The sequence below is a fragment of the Gambusia affinis genome, linkage group LG18 (assembly GCF_019740435.1).
Source record: "Gambusia affinis linkage group LG18, SWU_Gaff_1.0, whole genome shotgun sequence".
Taxonomy (NCBI): domain Eukaryota; kingdom Metazoa; phylum Chordata; class Actinopteri; order Cyprinodontiformes; family Poeciliidae; genus Gambusia; species Gambusia affinis.
The window spans coordinates 2,034,087-2,056,562 of NC_057885.1; the positions used below are offsets into that span (position 1 = coordinate 2,034,087).

At 40.1% G+C, this 22,476-nt stretch overlaps 1 protein-coding gene across 2 annotated transcripts; it reads left to right on the forward strand.

Moving 5' to 3' along the window:
- The first annotated feature begins 1,189 nt into the window (after positions 1-1,189).
- tspan5a (tetraspanin 5a) lies at positions 1,190-21,133 on the forward strand. 2 transcript variants are annotated; one of them, XM_044098622.1, is made up of 10 exons: positions 1,191-1,588; positions 8,471-8,521; positions 8,711-8,857; positions 8,955-9,125; positions 9,850-9,975; positions 10,115-10,162; positions 12,040-12,156; positions 12,249-12,310; positions 16,389-16,426; positions 17,106-21,133. In XM_044098622.1, the coding sequence occupies exons 1-9, from the start codon at positions 1,508-1,510 to the stop codon at positions 16,399-16,401; spliced, it is 816 nt and encodes a 271-aa protein (XP_043954557.1). In that variant the 5' UTR covers positions 1,191-1,507; the 3' UTR covers positions 16,402-16,426; positions 17,106-21,133. The 2 variants fall into 2 exon arrangements, with proteins under 2 accessions (XP_043954556.1, XP_043954557.1); XM_044098621.1 differs by lacking the exons at positions 16,389-16,426; positions 17,106-21,133 and adding an exon at positions 13,703-13,846 and having other exon boundaries at positions 1,190-1,588.
- The last annotated feature ends 1,343 nt before the right edge of the window (positions 21,134-22,476 follow it).

A 22,476-nucleotide genomic window follows, 5' to 3' on the forward strand; every position in this document is an offset into this window, starting at 1 on the left:
ACCTCCTTTGTCTTTGACACTGTATAATAAATCAAAGATGCTCATCTTAAGTTAGGAGTCTCTATTTCCTTTCATCAGTTGAGCTATTTTTTAAATTTTTTATTAATATTTTATTCATTCAGAGTTATTAATATTTCATTCATTCAGAGTTCATAGGGGATATGTACAGAGGGGTGACACTGTTCAGATTTTCATTTGCAAAAGAACTGAAATTTCAATTTCTAAATCAGACAAAAAGTCAAAAGGGTGATGATTACTCGCAACTCTATCTATCTATCTATCTATCTATCTATCTATCTATCTATCTATCTATCTATCTATCTATCTATCTATCTATCTATCTATCTATCTATCTATCTATCTATCTATCTATCTATCTATCTATCTATCTATCTATCATCTATCTATCTATCTATCTATCTATCTATCTATCTATCTATCTATCTATCTATCTATCTATCTATCTATCTATCTATCTATCTATCTATCTATCTATCTATCTATCTATCTATCTATCTATCTATCTATCTATCTATCTATCGCACCTGCTTGTATAACTTTTTTAAATATGTCGTGTCTGCTCTCTAGTGGGCACAGTCGGTAACTGCAACACTTGAATCCTGTGCTATGATTAATAGCTTCCGAGTCCAGTAACTCTCAAGGATTGGTGTCCTTCAGTTTTTTTTTAGGTTTGTTTAGTTTAACACAACTCTGTGAAAAGATTGAATCATCAGCAGGACCCTCTAGAATTCCATTGTACGGTAGTGGGAGGACGTGGGAGGAGAGCGTGCGGGGGTGGGGAGCAGGAGTACACAGAAAGAACCCCAGCCTTTCTGTGGCTGGGGTTCTTTCCCAGCCACAGAAAGAACCCCACGAATCCCGTGGGCAACGAATCCCATCAAGGTGGGATTCGTTGCTGTTGAGCAGAAGTGCTAAAAGCTGCGCTTATGGTACTTTGTAATAATGGAAAGGGCTGGGTAATAGGTTTTAGTTCCGAAATCTTTTGAAAATCAGCTTAGCATAATATCTACTTCCGGAAATTCTATCAGTAAAATATGTGTCTGGTTCAATTTAATTTTCTAGATCGAAAATAGTTATGGTTTTCCCATTATTTCTATGATTCTCATCAGCACAGGAAGTGCTTCAACATTTCTCTAATGTGATTGGCCTACGCTCCTATTCTTAATTTATGTTCCCCACCAATCACTGACGACCTTCCCAGCATCGTCACCTCCCTCTGTAGGCGCAGTATAGCCCCGAATAACAGAGAAGCGCTTAGAATTTTTTGGACTTTTCGCTACTAACTCGCCTCGATAGGTCTTTTTTAGGTGTCGGTGAGCTGCCACTCTGCGATCTACCATGTCTCCTTCGCGGGTCTGAGCAGACACTGGAAGCGGACAAAGGAAATGCATCTCCGGAGCGCTGAACCTGTTCCCTCTCGCCCAGCACAAAGCCTGTGAAGCAGGCCGTGTTTCTCCTCGCAGCCACAGGCAAATTATGCTCAAACATGTCGGGGAATCATTTCAAAGGCCACGAAGTCAGTTGCTGCATCAAATACTTCATTTTTGGCTTCAACATCCTGTTCTGGGTAAGAACTATTCACAGTCATTCTTATCCTCTGTTCCAGCAGGAGAGTTGGGGGTTATTGTGTAAGTTAGGGAGGGAGCCCGAATCATCTTCACTTTATGGTTCTTTTTGAATTTCAGTTTCCACTCATATCGTTGCCTTGTTATTGCTATGGCCCTGTTCGGGTGATGGGGTCCGGACAGAAGCAGCTGTTCTTGCACACACGCAGCTAATCGGCTTTTTGTGATAATGAGAGCTGAGCGCTGACACAGAGAACACAGCTGAATAAACCCGTAGCACTTTCAATGTTAACCCTGCACAACGCTGCGCACTGCTCCTCAGCGACCTTCAGCTCAGCCCAGGGGCGCTGCTAGGATCCGGAAATACCGGGGGCTTAGCCCACCCTACACGCAGGTCAGCAGAGGCATTATTGGATGATAAAATAATCTGGAACATGTTGTGCCAGCTGGGTTTAAAGTGGGGGTTTTGATGGCTGTAGGTCAGAAATAACTTTTTAATTGGAATAAGAGCATGCTCTCTCAAAGCCTACTTTATTAGGTACACCTGTTTAATTTTCTAACAACAATGAGCCTAATCACCACAGCACCGGCCAACAAATTGTGCCTTTGAGGTAAAGATAACTTGCTGAAGTTTAAACTGAGCATCAGAATAAAGAGGAAGAGGGTTGAAGTGATACATCTTTTGTATCCAGTAAGCAGTAGATTCCTTGATCTCAGAAAATATCCAGACCGGCAGCATGTTGGCTGCACAGTTGGTAGCCCTGTTGCCTTATAGCAGTGCTTCTCAATTCCGGTCCTCAGGCCCCCCTGCCCTACATGTTTTCGGTGTTTCCCTGCTACTACACACCTGGATGGAATCTATGAGTGATTAACAGGCTTCTGCAGTACTTGATACCTGCAGAACAGGTAATGCAATCATTTGGATCAGCTGCTCTGAAATAGGGGCACATCTAAAACATGCAGAGCAGAGGGGCCTGAGGACTGGAATTGAGAAGCACTGCCTTATAGCAAGAAGGTTTTGGGCTTGATTCCCGGCCTGGGGTCTTTCTGCATGGAGTTTGCATGTTCTCCCTGTACATGCGTGGGTTCTCTCCGGGTACTTTGGCTTCCTCCCACAGTCCAAAAACATGATTGTTAGGTTAAATGGTCTCTCTAAATTCTCCTTGGGAGTGAGTGCGTGTTTGTGCATGGTTGTTTGTCCTGTCTGTCTCGATGCTGCCCTGGGACCGACTATCAACCTGTCTAGGGTGCACACCACTTCTCGCCCGAAATGTTTACTGGAGATAAGCATCAGCACCCATCCCGACCCCAGTAGGGACCAGGGTTTAAAGAAAATGGATGAATGGATTTTACTTTTGGACCGGTATTGTGATCCGTAATCATGGCAAAAAAAAAAAAAAAATTACAACTGGCAGCAGATTAGCATCACCTCAACAGAGATCCCAATTCCCAGAGGAGGTGAATAGGAGAATCATGTATGCAGAACAGAGAGGAGGAAGATGTTCAAAGCAGCATCATAATCATCAAAAATTATATATCCTACTTCCAATGTCCATGTACCCAGGTTTCTAACCATATGGCCACAGATTTGAAGAGGAGGGGCAAAAATGCAAATGAGATGGATTAGCAGTGTGTCATCCAGGTCATGTGTCATCTCTGCTGCCTGGAGGTTGAGCTGTTAACATGCCATACAGTCAGGAGACTGACACACAGCTTAACCTGTGACAATAAAAAAATATAAGAGTTAATGACATGATAAATTAAAACATGCTCAATACTTTCCGTTTGCATAATTTATCATTTTCTCTCTCTGGATAATAATACCATTGGGGCGGGGGATGCTGTTGTAGTGCAGGGGTAAAGCACAACCCATGTATGGAGGCTTTAGTCCTTGACACGGCAGTCACAGGTTCAAGTCCCGGGCTGATGATCTCTGCCACATGTCTTGTAGTGATGGGTCAGTCACGAACGTTTCAGCTGTTGGAGCTGGCTCTTTGAAGTGAATGGTGGGACCTGGCTCCTCACTGAGAGCCATTGCTCTGTCAGATCAGAACACTGTTCTTCATCATAAGGGAGGAGCTCCAAACCCAGTGAGCAGCTCACCACAGGAGAGGTAGAAAGAGAGAGAAGGAGTCGTTTCCCCACTTTATTGGTCCACAATCCAGTACACAAGGGGGATCCACCTGCATCGCCAGTGTTGCATCCTAGAAGTATTTTATTTAAATTATTACTTTTTTTTTATTTATGGATAAAACACTCTATTAATTTATTTATTATATTTCTTTTGCCAAGTTGTTTTTGTTCAACCTCAGAAGCATTACAGAATCTCAGCTGCGTGCTACGTTTCTGTTTGGTTGGGTAGCGTCAGTTTCTCACCCAGTAGAGCCGGACAAATGGTGTTGAATGCACTTGTCAAAAAACATAAAAAATAAAATAATTTTACGATGTGGGAGGTCAGCATCACAGGCCTGTAGTCTTTGGTACTGGAACAGGATGTTTTCCACAACACGGGGACCCTCTGTAGGCACAGGCTCATGTTGAAGACATGTTGGAGGACTTCACAGAGCTGGATAGTGCAAGCTTTGAGAATGTGTACAGTGGCGCAGTTGGTAGCACCGTTGCCTTGGCTAGAAGGTTCTGGGTTCGATTCCTGGCCTGGGATGCATGGAGTTTGCATGTTCTCCCTGTGCATGTGTGGGTTCTCTCCAGGTACTCCGGCTTCCTCCCACAGTCTAAAAACACAAGTGTCATGTTACATGACTGTAACATGATGGGAGGTTAATTGGTCTCTCTAAATTCTCCTTAGATGGCAATGTGTGTGTGTGCATGTTTGTTTGTCCTGTCTGTCTCTGTGTTGCCCTGACCTGGCCTCTCACCCAAAATCTTCGCTGGAGATAGGCACCAGCACCCATCCCGACCCCACTAGGGACAAGGGTGAAAGAAAATGGATGGATGGATTTTACTTTTGGACAGGTATGATGATTCATAATGATGACAAAAAATTTTTTTACAATTGGGAGCAGCAGATTAGCATCACCTGCAACATCAGCTGACATGGTGCAACTGAGAATTCGGTGGACATCGGAGATATGTGGAAACATATCATGTACTGAATAAACATGCCAGTTAAAAATGTTAACTATGAAAAAGCATAAGAGATTTATTAGCTACACTTAGCATTAGCCACTCCTTTCATTGGAAACCAGTCACAGAGAATCTGCGGTTTTGCCGTTTTTCTTTTTGCTGGATTTGAATATCCTCAGGTTTGTCCCCAACCTCTTCACCTCCAGTTTTTTCTCAATAGACATTAAGGAAAATAGATTATTGATTAAATAATCCACCTCGTTTATGCTAATGTTACTCACCAACGCACCTGCTCAGTTTACGCCAAACCACACCCATACACACTACCACTCGAGACAAGTCTATCTTGATGAATCCGGTGGCTGTGGGCTGGCCCTTGGTTGGCCAAAATTACCTCAAATGAGCTGCAAACCGAGGGGGCGTGGCTAGATGCCTGTCAGTTATTCTGAACTGTGACAGACAGTAATGCTGAACAGGGCTGTCAGAAGTTAGCCCTTCAGAAAGACCCCGGGATTTTCCTCAGGCGGTTTGATACCAGGTTTGTTAGAAATTTGACAAAATGTGATTATCTCTAAAATGCATTTATTTTTAAGTTGTTATTTTTAAGGTGTTTGTTGCAACTTTATTGTAAATGTCAGGGAGGGCTTAGCCCTACTAGCCCACTTATACCAGCTGTCCCTGATTATGGGTCTGTTCAGTAGATTTGGTTGCAGTGCTTTGTTCATTTGTTTGGTAAATAAGATTTGATTAAAATATTATATAAAAGTAAGAATGTGTACAGAATAAATACATAAAATTGAGGAAGTGTAAGGATTCCCATATAGGGAACATGGAATGCAAAAGGATTTATCATGTAAAAACATTCCTATTTGCCAAGTTATGCTAAAATATGAGACTGAAGATGATAATAAATTTGCAAAAGGTCATCAGGCAAGGACTTGTATGGAGGACTATGTGGAGGACTAAGGCCTCCATGTGGAGGACTAAGGCCTCCATACATGGGCTGTGCTTTACCCCTGGGCCACCACGGCACTCCTACCAATGTTGTTGTTTAGGAGCCGAAAGAGCCGGCTCTCTAAATAGAACTGAAATTCCTCCCTTGCTTCCCCCCCATTACCCACTTTTCTGTTTTGATCACTCTCAAATAAAGGCTACGAGAACCAATAAAATCTTAATTAAAAAACAAACAAAAAAATTAAGATATGTTGTCCTCAATTTCAGCTTCGACTTTTGGGTAGTTTGGTTCACAATTTGGTCAACACAACATGAAAGCATGGTTGCATTATCTGAGGCATGATGGGTGATCCATTCAGGAAAGGCTGAATCTGTCCTTTATGTCCACCTGTCTCATAGACTAAATATCTAAAAGCAGCACTTTAGCCCTTGTTTTTGCCTTTTGAATGGTCACAATCATAAAATCCACAATCATTAAAAAGCAAATAGAATACAACACAACATTGGGATTTTAAATAACCATTTAGCGCAGGGGTCACCAACCTTTTTGAGACTGGGAGCTACTTCACGGGTACAGAGTAACACGAAGGGCTACTTGTTTGATACAGACAAAATTTCTTGGCTCAGCCTTTATAACAATATTATATATACGTATATACTGTATATATGATTACATGCTGCCTGATCATTTTAATATTAGGGACTACTGACAACAGTTATCAGTAATAATTTCCCATTGCAGCTATGGTTAATTGCTATTATGTGATCAGAAGTTCTTAGTTCAGAGTTTTAAGTTCGATTCCCTTTTGGAGCTTTTCTGTCTGATTCCAAGTTGCCCACAAGTGACTGAGAGTACGAATTGTTGCAGCTGCAACAATTCGTACTGAGATTTTCCTTAAAGAGATTTTCCTTAAAATAAAATAAAAAAGTTATTGTATTTTTTATTATCCATCCCTCTTTACTATTAACAAAATTGTATAGAGAATAAAAAGTTATTTTGTGCCAAAACATCTTGTATGTCGCACATCAGTGTGAGTCTGTGGGGGTCAAAGGGCAGCCAAAGCCTAAATCTTATTGGTCAGTTTGCTTTTTCTGTGAGCTAAAAATGTTCTAAGATTACGCCGGAGTTCTAAGATCACGCTTTTTACAGTGTGCGGTTCTGGCGGGTCGCCTGTTTATTACTTTTTCTTGTGGTTTCGCAAACTTAAAAGCTGACATATCACCTTTTGGCTGACACCAGCAGATGTCGAAAAAAAATGTCCAACAGATCGGAAGGTATGTACAAAACTATCACTGCACCTGACCTGCAAGAGCACAACCACCTGTCCAACGTGCATCATGTGTGCGTTGCACAAAACCAGCACAAACCTAAACCAATAAAGCAGCTAACTGTTTTTTGTTTTTTTTGTTTGCTAAATAATAAAGACATGAAAGCAAAGCCTATTCGTGAGATCCACGGAGAGAGGAGGATGTTGATTCCTAGGTTCAGGTGGTGTCAGACGTCCAAAGGAGAAGGTAAAGCAACAATGTTTGTTTAATTGGGGAATGTTTCAACTAGATTAAATGGTTTAACCCCCAGTCTTAGCGCGACGCTCAGGAAGAGCGGCAGATGTCAGTTAACGGGTGACCCATCAGCTCTCCAGTTCAGGAAACATCAAAGAAGCTCATAAACAGACCCAACAGAACCGACATGGCAAAAAGCTCTGCCGGGATCCAAACCGCTCTTAGAACTACGAGAGGTTCAAAATCCTGTCATTCATTTTTGTCTTGCAGAAAAAGCCCCACGGCGCCAAATAAACAAAAGCAAACTAACCAATAAGATTTAAGCTTTGGCGTGCCCTTTGACCCCCACAGACTCAGACGTGCACTACGTACAAGATGTTTTGACATATAAGATCTTATTTTTTTCTCCACAATTTTGTTAATTGTAAAGAGGGTTCTATAATACAAATTTCAGAAATTCTATTTTTCTTTTTTTCCTTCAAGGAAAATCTTAAGGTAGGCAGAGTGTGTGCAGCCGTACAGCTGCAGGCGCTGCTGCCCTCCGATAAAATCCTGCAGGCGTCTGCACAGTTCTCAACTTTAACCATAGAAAAGAGTTTTATGCATAAAGCAATTTATTTTAAAAGTTTTTTTATTATTTACTTTAAAAAAAATCTAAATATAAACAAATATTATTAATTAAATGTAAAAACATTAAATTAAATCATTTCTTTGGCAATGCTCCCTAATGACAATGGCTATTTTCCAACTTGCTCCGCGGGCGACTGACAAGGTCCCCTCGGGCGACCGGGAGCCCGCAAGCACCGTGTTGGTGACCCCTGGATTTAGCATCTCTTACACAGTCTAGATTTACACAATTACACATGCCAGAGAAAAGAGATTAAATTTTAGCTGACCTAAAGGATCGTATGGTCTGAGTGGTGTGAACAGGTAGAGGTTAGCTGGTCCACAGTGTTTGACCTTCCAGTAGGGTAACAACCCTGAACATCCAGCCAGAGATGCAATGAAATGACTTGTATCACATCATATTTATAGCAAAGCGTTAAGATTGTCTAGTGAAAATTCAGACCTAAAACCAGCTGAGATTTTGTAGCAAGACTAGAAAGTGATGTTCACAGATGCTACTGTTGGTCTGTCTCATAAAACCCACTAAATTGTGATTAAAATGCAAAAAAGTTTAGGGAATTTGAATACCATTCACTGCTGATAATGTTAAACAAATGCCATCTAGTAGAGACCGAGTCTGTCCCAGGGAAAGGATTTCAGTATTTTTCCTGAAAAACATTGTGTCTCTGTGCATCTGTACAATCTCCCAGTAATAAGATGTGACTGGTGTTTTGCAGCTGCTGGGCATGGCCTTAGTAGGGATTGGACTGTGGGCATGGAGTGAGAAGGTGAGCGCACTATTATTTTTTTAATTGAAACTGCAAACAAAATAATTTTAGAGTGGTGCCTTTCTCTATGTGCCAGTACCATCATTCCTGGCTATTTCCTGTCACTTTGACTATTTGCCAAACATGACATGACACAGCGGAGGCTCAACTGCTTGACTCACATCCAGTGTGTTGCCCTGTCCTCTCCAGGGGGTCCTGTCCAACATCTCGTCCATCACCGACCTGGGGGGCCTTGACCCTGTGTGGCTCTTCATGGTGGTTGGAGGGGTTATGTTCATTCTGGGCTTTGCTGGTTGCATTGGAGCTCTTCGGGAAAATACATTTTTGCTTAAGTTTGTATGTTCTACTCTCCACGCACCATGAATAAACAGTGAAAAAAGGTTGCTTCCTGTTTGTGATTTTACTTCTATTCATGATTCTTCTCCTATTCTAGTTCTCTGTGTTTCTGGGAATCATCTTTTTCCTGGAGTTGACAACAGGAGTTCTGGCCTTTGTTTTTAAGGACTGGATTAAGGACCAACTCAACCTATTCATCAACAACAACATCCGGGCATATAGGGACGATATCGACCTACAGAACCTCATTGATTTCACTCAGGAATATGTGAGTCATAGGATACCTAGTAAATGTGATGAGGCATGGTCTACTTTAGTCTCCTTTCTTCAAATTGTCTGCAAAGACTGCTGATCGACACATTAGGAATGAAGCCTAAAAAATCTATATGGACCTGAAGCCAAACTGTTCATGTACTGTGTTTTTGATCCTAACTGCACTGTAATTACCAGAGGTCTCAGGTAGTTATTGGCAATGGACGATTTTCATCTTGATCAGCCCTGACCAATGTCCATCAGTTTGCAGATCTAATCCCCCTCTCCATTGTCAAGTCTCACTCTAGTTTGGGCCAGTTAGTCAAATTATTTTTATCTGAGTACCAGAAGGTAGGTCAGGTCCTTTAGTTTATCCCAGCAAAGAATTGGGGAAAATTTTCATGGGTGCAGATAGAGGGTCAGCATAATGTAGCATGAGATTAAGTGGTGCAATTATCAGGTCATTACTGCTGGATTTAAGAAACATTTATGGCATTACTACGTTTTTATGTTCAATCAGCAGAATTGTTGTGAGGTCTAAAGAAGCTGGAGATCAAATTATGACGGCTACTGTATTAGATGGAGTGGGGTGTTTTTACGTACCGATTCTGGATTTCCATTGCAGAAAACACACTATGATCCAAGCAAGACTTAAAGCCACATAGATGGCAGTAAAGGATGTAGGACCTGACAGTATGTCAGGAGTCCCTGAAGTGTTTCTCTTCTCTGTCTGACTGCAGTGGGAGTGCTGTGGCGCATTCGGAGCTGATGACTGGAACCTCAACATTTACTTTAATTGCACTGATGGAAATCCCAGTCGGGAAAAATGTGGGGTTCCCTTCTCCTGCTGCACCAAGGACCCTGCGGTACCGTTAGCCTCTTTCTGTCGATGTCACAGTGCAGAAGCTTTTGCACCACAAATGACTTAGATTCAATACCAGAATTCACATGGTTCCTGTATGATGGCTTTCAAATGTTTTAGAGATAATTTCTTTTTGTCTCTAGGAGGATGTGATAAACACTCAGTGTGGCTATGACATCAGAGCAAAACCAGTAAGTTAGCTAGTTTTGCTAAAGTTCGGACTCTAACCCTCGTCCTCAGTGGAATGTTTAAGGCAGGGGTCACCAACCTTTTTGAGACTGGGAGCTACTTCACGGGTACAGAATAACACGAAGGGCTACTTGCTTGTTACAGAAATAAATTTTCTTGGCTCAGACTTTATAATAAGAGTATATATATATATATATGATTACATGCTGCCTGATCATATTAATGTTAGCGACTACTGACAATAGTTATCAGTAATGATTTACCATGGCAGCTATGGTTAATTGCTATTATGTGATCAGAAGTTCTTAATTCAGAGTTTTAAGTTTGATTCCCTTTTGGAGCTTTTCTGTCTGATTCTAAATTGACCACAACTGACAGAGTTTGGATTGCTGCAGCTGTACAGCTGGACGCACTGTGAGATTTTCCTTTAAATAAAGAAAGGAAAGAAAAGTTATTGTAATTTTTATTATCCATCCCTCTTTACTATTAACAAAATTGTGGAGAGAAGAAAAAGTTCTTTTGTGCCAAAACATCTTGTATGTCGCACATCAATGGAGTCTGTGGGGGTCAAAGGGCAGTCAAAGCCTAAATCTTATTGGTTAGTTTGCTTTTTCTGCAAGATAAAAATGATGAGTGGAGTTTGAACCTCCCGTTGTTCTAAGATCCCGCCTGAGCTTTTTACAGTGTGCGCTTCAGGTTGCCGGTTTATTAGCTTTTTTTGCGCTTTTGCAAACTTAAAAGCTGAAGGGTGACCTGTTGGCTGACACCAGCAGACGTCGAAAAAAAAATGTCCGACAGATTGGAAGGTTCAAAACTATCACTGCACCTGACCTGCAAGAGCACAACCACCTCTCCAACGCGCATCATGTGCGCATCGCACAAAAGCAGCACAAACCTAAACCACTAAAGCAGCTCACGTTTGTTTTCTTGTTGTTGTTTTTTTTTTTTTTACACAAACAAACAAAGACATGGGAGCGAAGCTGACCTGTGAGACCCACGGAAAAAGGAGGATGTTGATTCCCAGGTTCAGGTGATGTCAGACGTCCAAAATAAGAGGTAAAGCAACAATGTTTGCTTAATTTCTACTCTTTTGGGGAACGTTTCGACTAGATTAAATGGTTTCACCCCCAGTTTTAGCGCGATGCTCAGGAAGAGCGGCAGATGTCAGCTAACGGGTGACCCATCAGCTCTCCAGCTCGGGAAACGGTTCAAAGAAGCTCATAAACCGGCAGCCCATCAGAACCGCACACAGTAAAAAGCTCCGCCGGGATCCAAACCGCTCTCAGGACTACGAGAGGTTCAAAATCTTGTCATTCATTTTTAGCTTACAGAAAAAGCGCCAAGCCGCCAAATAAAGAAAAGCAAACTGACCAATAAGATTTAAGCTTTGGCGTGATCTTTTTTTCCCCTCCACAATTATATTAATTATATAGTGGTTTCGATAATAAAAAATCCAGAAATTATTCTTTTCTTTTTTTACTTCAAGAAAAATCTTAAGGTAGGCTGCCCTCCAATAAAGTTTTGCAGGCGTCTGCGCAGTTCTCTACTTTAACCAAAGAAAAGAGTTTTATGCATAAAGTAATTTATATTAAACATTTTTTGTAATTTACTTTTTACAAATAGAATTAATTCAATGTAAAAACATTAAATTAAATAATTTCGTTGGCAGTGCTCCCTAGTGACAATGGCTATTTTTAGAACTTACTCCCAGGGCAACTGACACGGTCCCCTCGGGCAACCAGGGCCCGCGGGGACCGTGTTGGTGACCCCTGGTTTAAGGTCTTCTTAACATTGATGAGTGATCGATGAGTGATTTACAGATACTGTGAAAAATCGGATAAGTAAACCAAAATGATGATTTGCATATGTGCCCATACAGGACTCGGAGCAGAAGGACTATATCAATGTGAAAGGCTGCGTTCCTCAGTTTGAGAGGTGGCTCCAGGATAACCTCACCTTGGTGGCTGGGATCTTCATTGGAGTGGCACTATTGCAGGTCAGTTCTAGTCCTGTTTTGTTATTAAAGAAAGAGTGAAACTAAAGTGTTTCTCCCTTTATGAAATATGTTTGGTTTTCTTTTCTTAACAGATTTTTGGGATTTGTTTGGCCCAGAACTTAGTGAGTGACATCGAGGCAGTAAGGGCAAGCTGGTAAGACACCATCAACTTTTCATCTGCTCTTAGTTCTCATGATCATTCCTAACCTTACTTTGTAATCTCAGACAATCTGAGAAAATGTACATGTATTATTTATGCTCATGGGTGTCATTCATAATTCAGTAGTGATGCACATGGCATGGAAGTCAAGTTCATAATTAGGTGACACAAATTAATAATTTCAACTTTCCAAATCATAATTATGAGATTCAAGTCATAATTTTAAGATACAAAGTCATACATGAGATTGTGGACTCCTATAGGTACCTCGGCTCTGTGTTTGATGTCAGCACAGACCTGATTGCCAAGAGGGACTAAACAGAGGTCGCTCATCTCTTAGCAACAGATTAACAATGAATATTATTATTGTTCATAAAACATAGGGTAACGTGTGCTCTTTTGAAATACATATGCGAAGTACAGGGCGCAATAGTGTTAGTGTTAGTGTTCTGCCAGCCGCCATAAAAAGAAGTTCTCAATGTTTACAGAAGTAAACATGGATGCTAACGATTGAGCATAGCTTACATATTTGAAGTTGTTGTTTGACCAGAGCAGCATATTAACAACTTAATCCTCATTATGTTTGTCATAGAGCATATCAGGATGCTGAATAGGGAGATTTATTGAGTATCAGTGACGTTCAGTTCGGATGAATGCAACTTGAACGTTAGGTCGCATTTGAATCGGATACGTATCGGATATTGAAGTAGCCTGGGTTGAATTCTAAAATAATCCGACCTGTGCTGTTCAGACTGTCATGAAAAGATCAGATGCAGGTTGCATTACGTCCAAAAAAATCGGAATTGGTTACTTCAGGCTGCAGTATGAATGCAGCCTTACACTACTTGTGCTGTTGGTGAGTTTGGCACAAAAGTGAAAATCTTTTTTTTTTTGGCATTGGTGATAAATATATTATAAAACAGACATTCAACACAAAAGTAAAAATCTGATTTATACTTCATGGGAGTTTGTTACCAGAAAAAACACAAGTAAGTGTTTCCCTCAGTTTCCTCATTGACCAGCATGTACAGTAGCAGCTGTATGGAACAACCAAGTACGAAACTGTTCCTCAGTCGCCTCGGCAGCTTTAGGAGAAATTTGATTGACATGCCGGCCCCCGCCCACATGTTCCTCTGTTTAGTGCAAAACGACCAGGGTTGGCGTACAATAGGACTGGGCTGAAGGGGGCCAGGCTGGGTCCTGCAGTGCAAAAAGACCATTGGTCAGAGACAGAGACCTAATCCACAAAAAGTAGTTTTACTCTTAAAAAGTTGTTATTATAGCTGTTACTCCCTTAGTGTGAGGAATAAAAAGTGAAGATTTATTGAACTTTTGGAATGCAATACCAAACTCATCCATCATTCTTCCTCCTCCATGCTTCATCAGGGTGCCCCCCCCTCTGTCCATGTGTCGACCCCCACCGTACTCCTGCAAGAAATCATCGGCTTACTACTCATGAGACAGGCACGCACAGAATGTATGTGTGTTTAGGCCTGTCACGATAACAAATTTTGCTGAACGATTAATTGTCTCAAAAATGATTGTGATAAACGATAATATTGTTTGAAGACCATTTTAAACCAATGTAATGGTAATGACATAATAATGCAAGTACATTGTGCCAAAAATAAATATTCTTTATTTTCAAAAGAACACTTAACACTGGAACTGGTAAACAAAATAAACAAAACAACAAAAAACCAAAACAAAATGAACTCAGTCTTGATTAACAAAAAATTTACTTGAATAAAATCTAAACACAATGTAAAACCAAAGTGGAAATTAAAACTACATTCAACCAAAAGAGTACAAAATATGAAGTCTCTTATATATATTCCCCTTCAATAACCTTAAGATTTAGATAGAGAGGATGGGCATATCCAACTACATGAGGCAATAGTTCACGCCGTAAGCTCAGTTCACACTATACGAGATTTTTCCCCGATTGTTCCCTTCTGACAATCTTACAACGTCCACATTCAACTTCACAATCAACCAGAATTTATTCAAACAATCAAAAGCATAAAATCACACCAACAGCTCAACGTTGTCATCAGAAGCCAAAGCCAGAAAGGAAACATTAATTACCTGAGAAAAAAAGCAAAATATGAAGACACTCCTTCGGAGACCACTCTGTGTGGCAGTTAAGACAGTTCCACCTCAGTGATCTGGCTTGCTGTTTTAGCTCAATTACTTTTATATCAAGGCGGGCTCTTTAATGTCTGATGCATGCTAACGTACCATTTAGAGGTGGTCTCAAACAGTCCGTAATGACGTGCTGCTGTTTTGCACTCCAGAGACCATGCAGGTGTTCCCAAGGCCAAAGGATGAATTCATCACTGTCTAAGCCGTCCTCCCTGCGTACTTTTCCAGATATATGCATCAATAGATGTGTTCATTTCATACAGAAACATTTTACTTAAGAAAGCGGGACCAAAGTTTATCATCTGTGTTTCTCATTTCAAACTGCCTGAAACTGATTCCTGAACTGATTCTCTCCTGATCTCTTCTCTGACTCAGAACATCAAACAGCAGATTTTGATTATAAAAATTAGCATGTTTCATATAATATCTTCAAACTCTTAAAAAACAGACATGAGCAGTTTCAATACCAAAACATCTGTTACATTCAATATTTTCTGGTTAGTTTTCTATTTCTTTGGTTTATAATTAACTAAAACATTTTTCAGATGAATTTATGACTTATATACTTCTTAAGACTATGATCTAATATTAAAAATTACTGATAAGACTAATTTTAATCATATTGTGCTTTTTATATTTAAGAAAAATGTTCTACTGATTAAGTTATATATTGATTAAACTATGAGTCTAAATCTAACCTAAATTGAGGCCTATTCAAACAATCATGATCAATCTAATATTTCAACTTGTGCTAAAGTTTAAACATCATTAAAACCAGCATAACTAATATTTCCAACAGCAGGAAGAAACAATAAAGCTGATAAATTAAAATTAGGTCAATAATTTTCATTTATTGTGCAATTAATTGATTTATTGTTTATCGTGACAGGCCTATGTGTATTTGTAGTTGGTGGGTTTGATGAGTCTATGATAGTTTGCTAAGCACCAATCTGTATATAACTTCTGTTTTGGTGTTGTGTTATACATGACCGCAATCGGGAACCTTGATCTTCTAGGGTGTTAATCCACCCACACAGTAGAGAGGCACCAGGTTTTCTGAGCTCCAGTAAAGTTTTTACTTGCTGTTATAAGTTTTCAACTGAAAAGCAGCATTTCTTCTTATACTGCTTTTGACGTAATTGATTATAGTTCTTAACACTAGGCAAGAATTAAGTTGTATACTGAACCTTCAGGTTGTATACTGAACCTATAGTAAACAGCAAAATTTAGTTGAACACAATTTGTATAAATACAAATGTGTTAAATTTATGGTCCTCTGGCATCAGATCTCAGTAAAAAATGTAAAGTGAAGTTTTAAAGTAAAATGAAAATTCTATTTTGCAATGCTTTGACAAAAATACGCTAATTTGCTAATCTTTTTAAAACTATGCTAACATTTGTTATATACAAAAAAAATGGAGGCCTGTTGTGGTGATATTGCTGAATAACATGGATTATACAGATGCTTGAATCAGAACCATGTGTGAACTTTATGAGATGAGGAGTTCAATAAATGTGTGCTGCTCTGTGACTTGGACAATTCTCAGCTTGTCTGTGGCCCATTGTTCCACAGCCCACTCTAAATGCTCTTTGTGACCAAAGTTAGACTTCAATCTCATCTTCTCCTTTTCTTTAGTATCTTAGGGCAGTGCTTTTCAATTCCAGTCCTCAGGCCCCCCTGCTCTGCATGTTTTAGATGTGCCTGTACACCAGAACAGCTGATTCAAATGATTTCATGACATCTTCTGCAGCCACCAAGTGCTGCAGGAGCCTGTTAATCACCCTAAGATTCAATCCAGGTGTGTGGCAGAAGGAAACACCTAAAACATGCAGGGCAGGGGGGCCCCGAGGACTGGAATTGAGAAACACTGTCTTAGGGAAATAGATGCACATATTGTTAATCAGCTCCTCTTTTGTTCTCTCCTAGCTTCTTTACCTAATGCTTGCGGAACTCTTCTCTAACAGGTAATCTTTACATTTGCTTAAATTTAATTTCTGCAGTGATGGGCGCAGCTGACTGAAAAGTTAGCTCCACTAACTGTAAAGCACTAATCATAAAATGTTACTTTTGCTAACGCTAAAGAGCTGCAGTATATCAATATGGTATTTAGTGGACGCTAATTCTAAAGTGCTAACTACAACCATGATAAAATCCACAATGTGTCATTAACACTTTGTGTTCCAACATAGAATAATGCCCTCTACAGGGTATAATTTGTCATTGCAAACCAACTTGTGTGGTTTGAGCTTCCAGAAGTTTTTTCTTTGGAACAGACGTTACACTCATAGTTTCAGTTTTGTAGTTGTTGAGTATTGCTGACTTTGTTGCTGATTCTGCCTAATTAAGCACAGTGCGGCTTTGGTCAGAAAGCACTCAGGACCTCTGAAAATTTTAAACTCTTTACTGCATTCTAGGTACAGAATACACATAGGACATTTATTACAAAAACATGAGTAGTATCTGTTTTGGGATTGTTATACAAAAATATACTTTAAGGATATAACAGACTTTTTCATCAAATCAGTTACCATAGGCACTAAGCTAAAAATAAGCTCTGCTGTTAGTGGCAGTGTGCCCATCACAGCACTTTAGGAATAAAAATGGGTCAAGCAGCTCACAGGATGTTTTGTCTCTTTGAATCAGCTTGAATATGAAACGTACCCCCGGCCACCGGTACTGTCGGCGAGCGCCGCCGGACAACACCTCTGATCATCTCCTACACTCTACCAGCACTTTCTTTAAAGGCATTAAATATGTGAAAAGTTTTGTATACAACTACTGTGTGACTACTGAACAAGGACAAGATGAAGACTTTTTATAGATGCACTTAGCAGGTTCTATCACATCCTACTGAAACAAACTCAGCATTTTTCACTGGAGAAGTGTTGGCTGACATAGGAGGCCAAGATAAAGACTAAATAAGCAACTGAGAAGACTGTTTAAGTACCACCATGTGTACTGAATAGAGGAAGAGGACAGCTAGCTATCCTTACTGTATCCAGAGTGTTTTTTTATTGGTTAAGTCAAACTGGGTGGATATATTTCAGGTTTGTCCTTGAACACAGAAATAACATTGTTTTGTTGCTCTATTAATGCCGCTGATAAAATACACTCACTGACCAAAACAATTTAATAATCAAGTTAAATCCCCCTAGGATATGAATAAAAACTGACCTGAACTCAACTGAAATTCCAGAAGGAATGTAATCTTGTCCACATAAAGACCAGTGACAGATGTGTAAATGGCTTGATTTGCAGGACACTTGCATGGTTAGAGCAAGGTAGAGTGAGCAGAAGTATTACAAGTAATTGCTGGAAAATCCCACAGTTAAAACAGCAAGTGAATGTTAATGTTTAAAACATGGAAACAGACAGCAGCCTCACAGACTGCATTATCTAGTCTGCAAAGGATCACAGAGAAATTCCTCACCATGGTGAACACAGTAATGTATTTTCCACCACTTTATCATCTCTATTCAGGGCCTTTTCTGTTATGCAGATATCTCTCATCAAGCCTTTAAATCTGCATTGTCCCAGAGGTCTGATGGTGTCAGCCACAGATGCCCTGAGGCTGATACCATGATACCATTGGCCCTCTCACCACCACCAGCAGGCAAGGTGTTGCCCAAGAACACAATGAATAAGACAGATGGAGCAGGGGTTCAAACTGGCTATCCACCAGTTACTGGATGAATCCCACGAACTCTACAACTGTTTTGTAGTTTTACTCAGATCTTCACCATAGCATCAGACTATAGGTTCCATAGCTGGCCCAGCACTAACCCTTCTGCGGTCTTAAGAGACAGGGTCACTTAGACCCCACAGGCTTTCAGCCTGTCCACGGTCCAGCAGGGTTGAACCAACTCCATATGCATTTTTACAAGTTTTTGTTTTTTTTGTCAGGTTTTGGAAACTGACGGGCTGATGAGACAGCCCCTCACTTTCCTGCTGTCCAATGTGACATCTGCTGCGCTCCTCCTAAACATCATGCTAAGACCGCAGAAGGGCTAAAGTGAGGATGTTAGATGTCAGCATCACAATACTCCTGTACTTAGAGATGTTGCCATGGAAATTGTCACAAACCACAATACAATAGTGGCTGATTTTCAGTTGCAAATGATCCAACCTGTTATACAGAGGAGGGAAATTAGCAGGAGAATGCAGTGGCATTGTTGCTGTTACCCATCCTCCATCACCAAGCAACTACAGGTTGTGCTTCCTCTACTTGGTTTATCAAAAGCCATGTTGTCTTTGTTGATTGTAAAGCTCCTGACATGGAAAGATTCACTCCATTTAAACACAGAGGCACTCCTGTACATACCTGGTATCTGCAATAGGTGATACACAAATCACTGGTCTGCATGTGCACTAAATGACATTCCCAAACAGACCAAGGACCTCATGTACAAAGGCTACAAATGCAATAAAACTTTCACACACCATTTTCTACAAGAAAGTTCAGTTTTATCAATTAGAAATGTGTAGCTATTGATGTTTTTGAGACACCTAGAAATTATGCTGCAAAAATATGAGACGCAAGCCATCCATTTTGTCTCAATACACCCTCTTGTCTGTGTAAACCCAGATGGTGCTGGTGCCCGTCTCCACCAGTCATTGGGTGAAAGACAGGACAGGTTGTCAATCCATCAGGAGCCAACACAGAAACACACAATCACACACACTTTCGTTTGTAAGGATAATTTAGACAAAACACTTAATGCTCCACCTAATGTTCATGGAACTTTGGACAGTCTTGGAAGCCACAGTACCCTAAGACAAGCCATGTAAGCACAGGGAAAAGTTGCAAACTCTTAACTTTTGATCTAGGACCTTCTTGCTGCATGTGGCCGTTCTAGCACATATCCTACACACGAAGAATGTATCCATGATACCAGTCTGAGGCACAATTGCATTCCATCAACATTGTGCTATAGTGGTTTGAAGTGATTCATTCATTCTGATGAACAGCTTGATTTGGAGTCTTGGTTGGTAAATTTACTTGCCTGTCCCTCCAGATCTCAACATGGGAGGGCTCAGGCTTGATGCAAACTAAATGATATGTCATCTTGTCTTTACAGCATCTTTTATTATAAAGAGTAAAACTGAGCGACGACTCGTTTTTCTTGGCTAGGCTAGAGTTGCGTGTTTACAGATGGAATGTGAATAATCACGTATATAAATGGGTTGAAATACCACAACCTGAGTTCTCCCTCCTGTGAAGACATAATTTTAAGTTGTGCATATTTTCAGGCTTGATTTATACTGTACCTATTAATGTAAATGGGGGCTTATCCTGTTAGGGGTCTGGTACTCCCCTTCATGTTCTTAATTCCACTTTGATTGGGATGTAGAAAGGAAACATGTCTCTGGTTTCATTCGTCTAAATTTACTTAAATTTACACCATGTTTCAGTTGGAAATCCAAGCAAGCCTTTGTACATGAGGCCCAGCTCCTCTGAGGATTAAAGAGCTGTTATCAATAATGCATACTGTTAGGTGTTACTACATCAGAACCTCAGCACCATGACTCAAACTACAGAGCCCTCTGGGCTTAGTAGTAGTTTTCCTTTTTAACTAAATTGATCAACAGATATCACTAGGTATGAGCCATTTTAATGCAGTTTTTCCTTCTTTTCCTTCCCACAAGGCAACACTGAAACACACAACCACGCATATGTTCTACATGCTATAGATTTAGAATTGACTACGTGAACAATTCTAAATCTACAGTATGAAATAATCGATACACCTGGGTCACCATATGTTCTCTGCTGCTGTAGGACAATTTTCTTTTCTTTTTTTTTACAGAATAGACATGCCTCTAGTATGATCAACAACCCAAACAGATCTATCCACAAGGAACCCAGGAACCCATCTAGTTAATTTTAAATCAACAGAAAATGAAAAAAAAATTCAATAACAGTGGGCTTTATTAGAAAAACCTCCTGCAACTGTTTAAAGAAGTTAAAATGAAAAAAAGTCATCACTCAGAATGTATATAGGTGTACAGCCCATCCTAATGAGAGCTAATGTTTTTACTGAACAGCTTCAGTGAAGCTGAGAACTTTAGTGATCAGACGAGTTGTTTTTATATCAGTGAAATGAGGATTTTCTGACTGTGTTCAGCGTTTGTGCACTTAAATTAAAAAAAGTGGTACTTTTATCCCATGATGCTCTCTCACTTTGTGTAATCTAACACAGATCTCATGTACACAAGACTGAATGGAATCTACTGAAAGATGTTTATGTGGAGGTTTTCTATGTGTTTAAGATGGATTTCTGCTCTAAACATGGATGTGTAGCAAACTATACTATTTTTTCAAACATTGGTCTTTGTTGTAAAACGTATTCAGAAAAAGTACTATGCTACTGATAGAGGGATGATGTTTTTGATACTAAATATTTATTGTACATTTAATGTGGTTTTCTAACAGTTTTAAACATTTAGTATCAGTGAAGGGAATTCGTCACTCTTGTGAAAAAGTGCTCAATATCAATCACCTGCACTGTACATCCCACCTCTGTTTGTCATGTTATTACCTCCTCATGTGCTGTTAACATTGGAATCATTATATCCTCTAGTAAAATGAGCTGACTGAGAAATATGTTGATTAATGTGTTTGTTCACATTTGAAATGGAGGCTAACAAATGTGTTAAAGCATTTCATTTCCCACACATTGTCTGTCACTGTTCTTGCAGCGACGCTGCTGCAGTCTGTTAAATCCAGACAGGTGCAGTTCAGATAGATCTGTTCTAGAGGAGGTGGAACAACTGATGGGTGCAAACTTTTTTGCCGTTACCAGTCAGAATAACATCAAGTGCAAGTCCGAGCAGATGAGGTAAAATTCTCTGGTGATGAGATCTGAGGTAACTCAGACACTGGTCTGGTTGGTCATATTGAAGAAAAAAACGAGTTTGATTCAGTTTTGCTCATGAGGTGGATTGAGACTGGAAAAATAAGATCCCAGATGGAAGCAAATGAGAGCTGCTGTTCACCAATGGAGAAACAAAAATGCAACAGTGAATAAACTTCCCAGCAGTGGCTAACCTACCAGTAGGTGTTCTTTTATGACAATTAGTAAGAAAAGAACTAGCCATTGTCTATACTTGCCATCATTGGGTAGAACCTGGTGAAGTTGCCAGCCCATCAAAGAGCAGCACAAGACAACCAACTAAACTAACTCATCTTTTTGGACTGTAAAAAGAAGCTGAAGAACCGGAGAGAATCCATTCATGCCCAGGGAGAACAAGCTGACTCGACGCAGAAAGACCCTATATTGGGATTTGAACCTAAGACCTTCTTGCTACGATGTTACAGTTGAAATTTTAGAATGAACCTAAAATGCCCTATAGCCAATACAGGTGAATTAAATGTAATCATCTAACTGTTCAATAGTTTTTGCACAACTAACTGTTCTCTAACAAGGAGCTTAATGACAAAATCCACAACAAGTGTTTGATCTATAAGTTGACCAATACATTTCTTGCTTCGGTCAGAATCTTCATCATGATGTTTAGATTCTGACATCATGAGATGAACAAAACCTTGTCATCAGGAGACCTCAAACAAGATGTTCTGAGAAGGGAGTGATCACTGAATTTCATCAGTCGCAACAGAGAGAGTGGAAGAGTTGCAGAAAGGCACAGAAATGGACAACCTTCAGCTACATCCCACACAAATAACTTCTTCATCATGAACAGTGCCCTCTGAAACTCCTGGCACATTTAAGGGAGGTGGAGTCACTCAAGTGCCACCTCAGACCAAATATCCATAACTATTTGTGAATAGTGTATGTTCCAGCATTCCTATTTATTACACCTCCATGGGAAAGTTTCATGGTCAAAACCACTGCGGACCAAAAAAAAAAAAGTCCACAAATGTCAGACTTCCCTGAAAACATCAGGGTTTCCCCCAGAAAACTTGCAAGCCCAGTGGTCGGGACGCCGAACCAGTCCACCGTGTTTTTGTATTAAAAGATGTTAAGTAGACAGGAAATGTAAACATATTACTGGA

Bases quoted from the DNA above. Each gene is read 5' to 3' on its own strand.
- tspan5a (XM_044098621.1), top strand. From the start codon at position 1,508: ATGTCGGGGAATCATTTCAAAGGCCACGAAGTCAGTTGCTGCATCAAA. The intron at 9,126-9,849 runs GTGAGTCATAGG...GTCTGACTGCAG, and splicing joins TTGATTTCACTCAGGAATAT to TGGGAGTGCTGTGGCGCATT. The intron at 12,311-13,702 runs GTAAGACACCAT...ATGCTTCATCAG, and splicing joins GAGGCAGTAAGGGCAAGCTG to GGTGCCCCCCCCTCTGTCCA.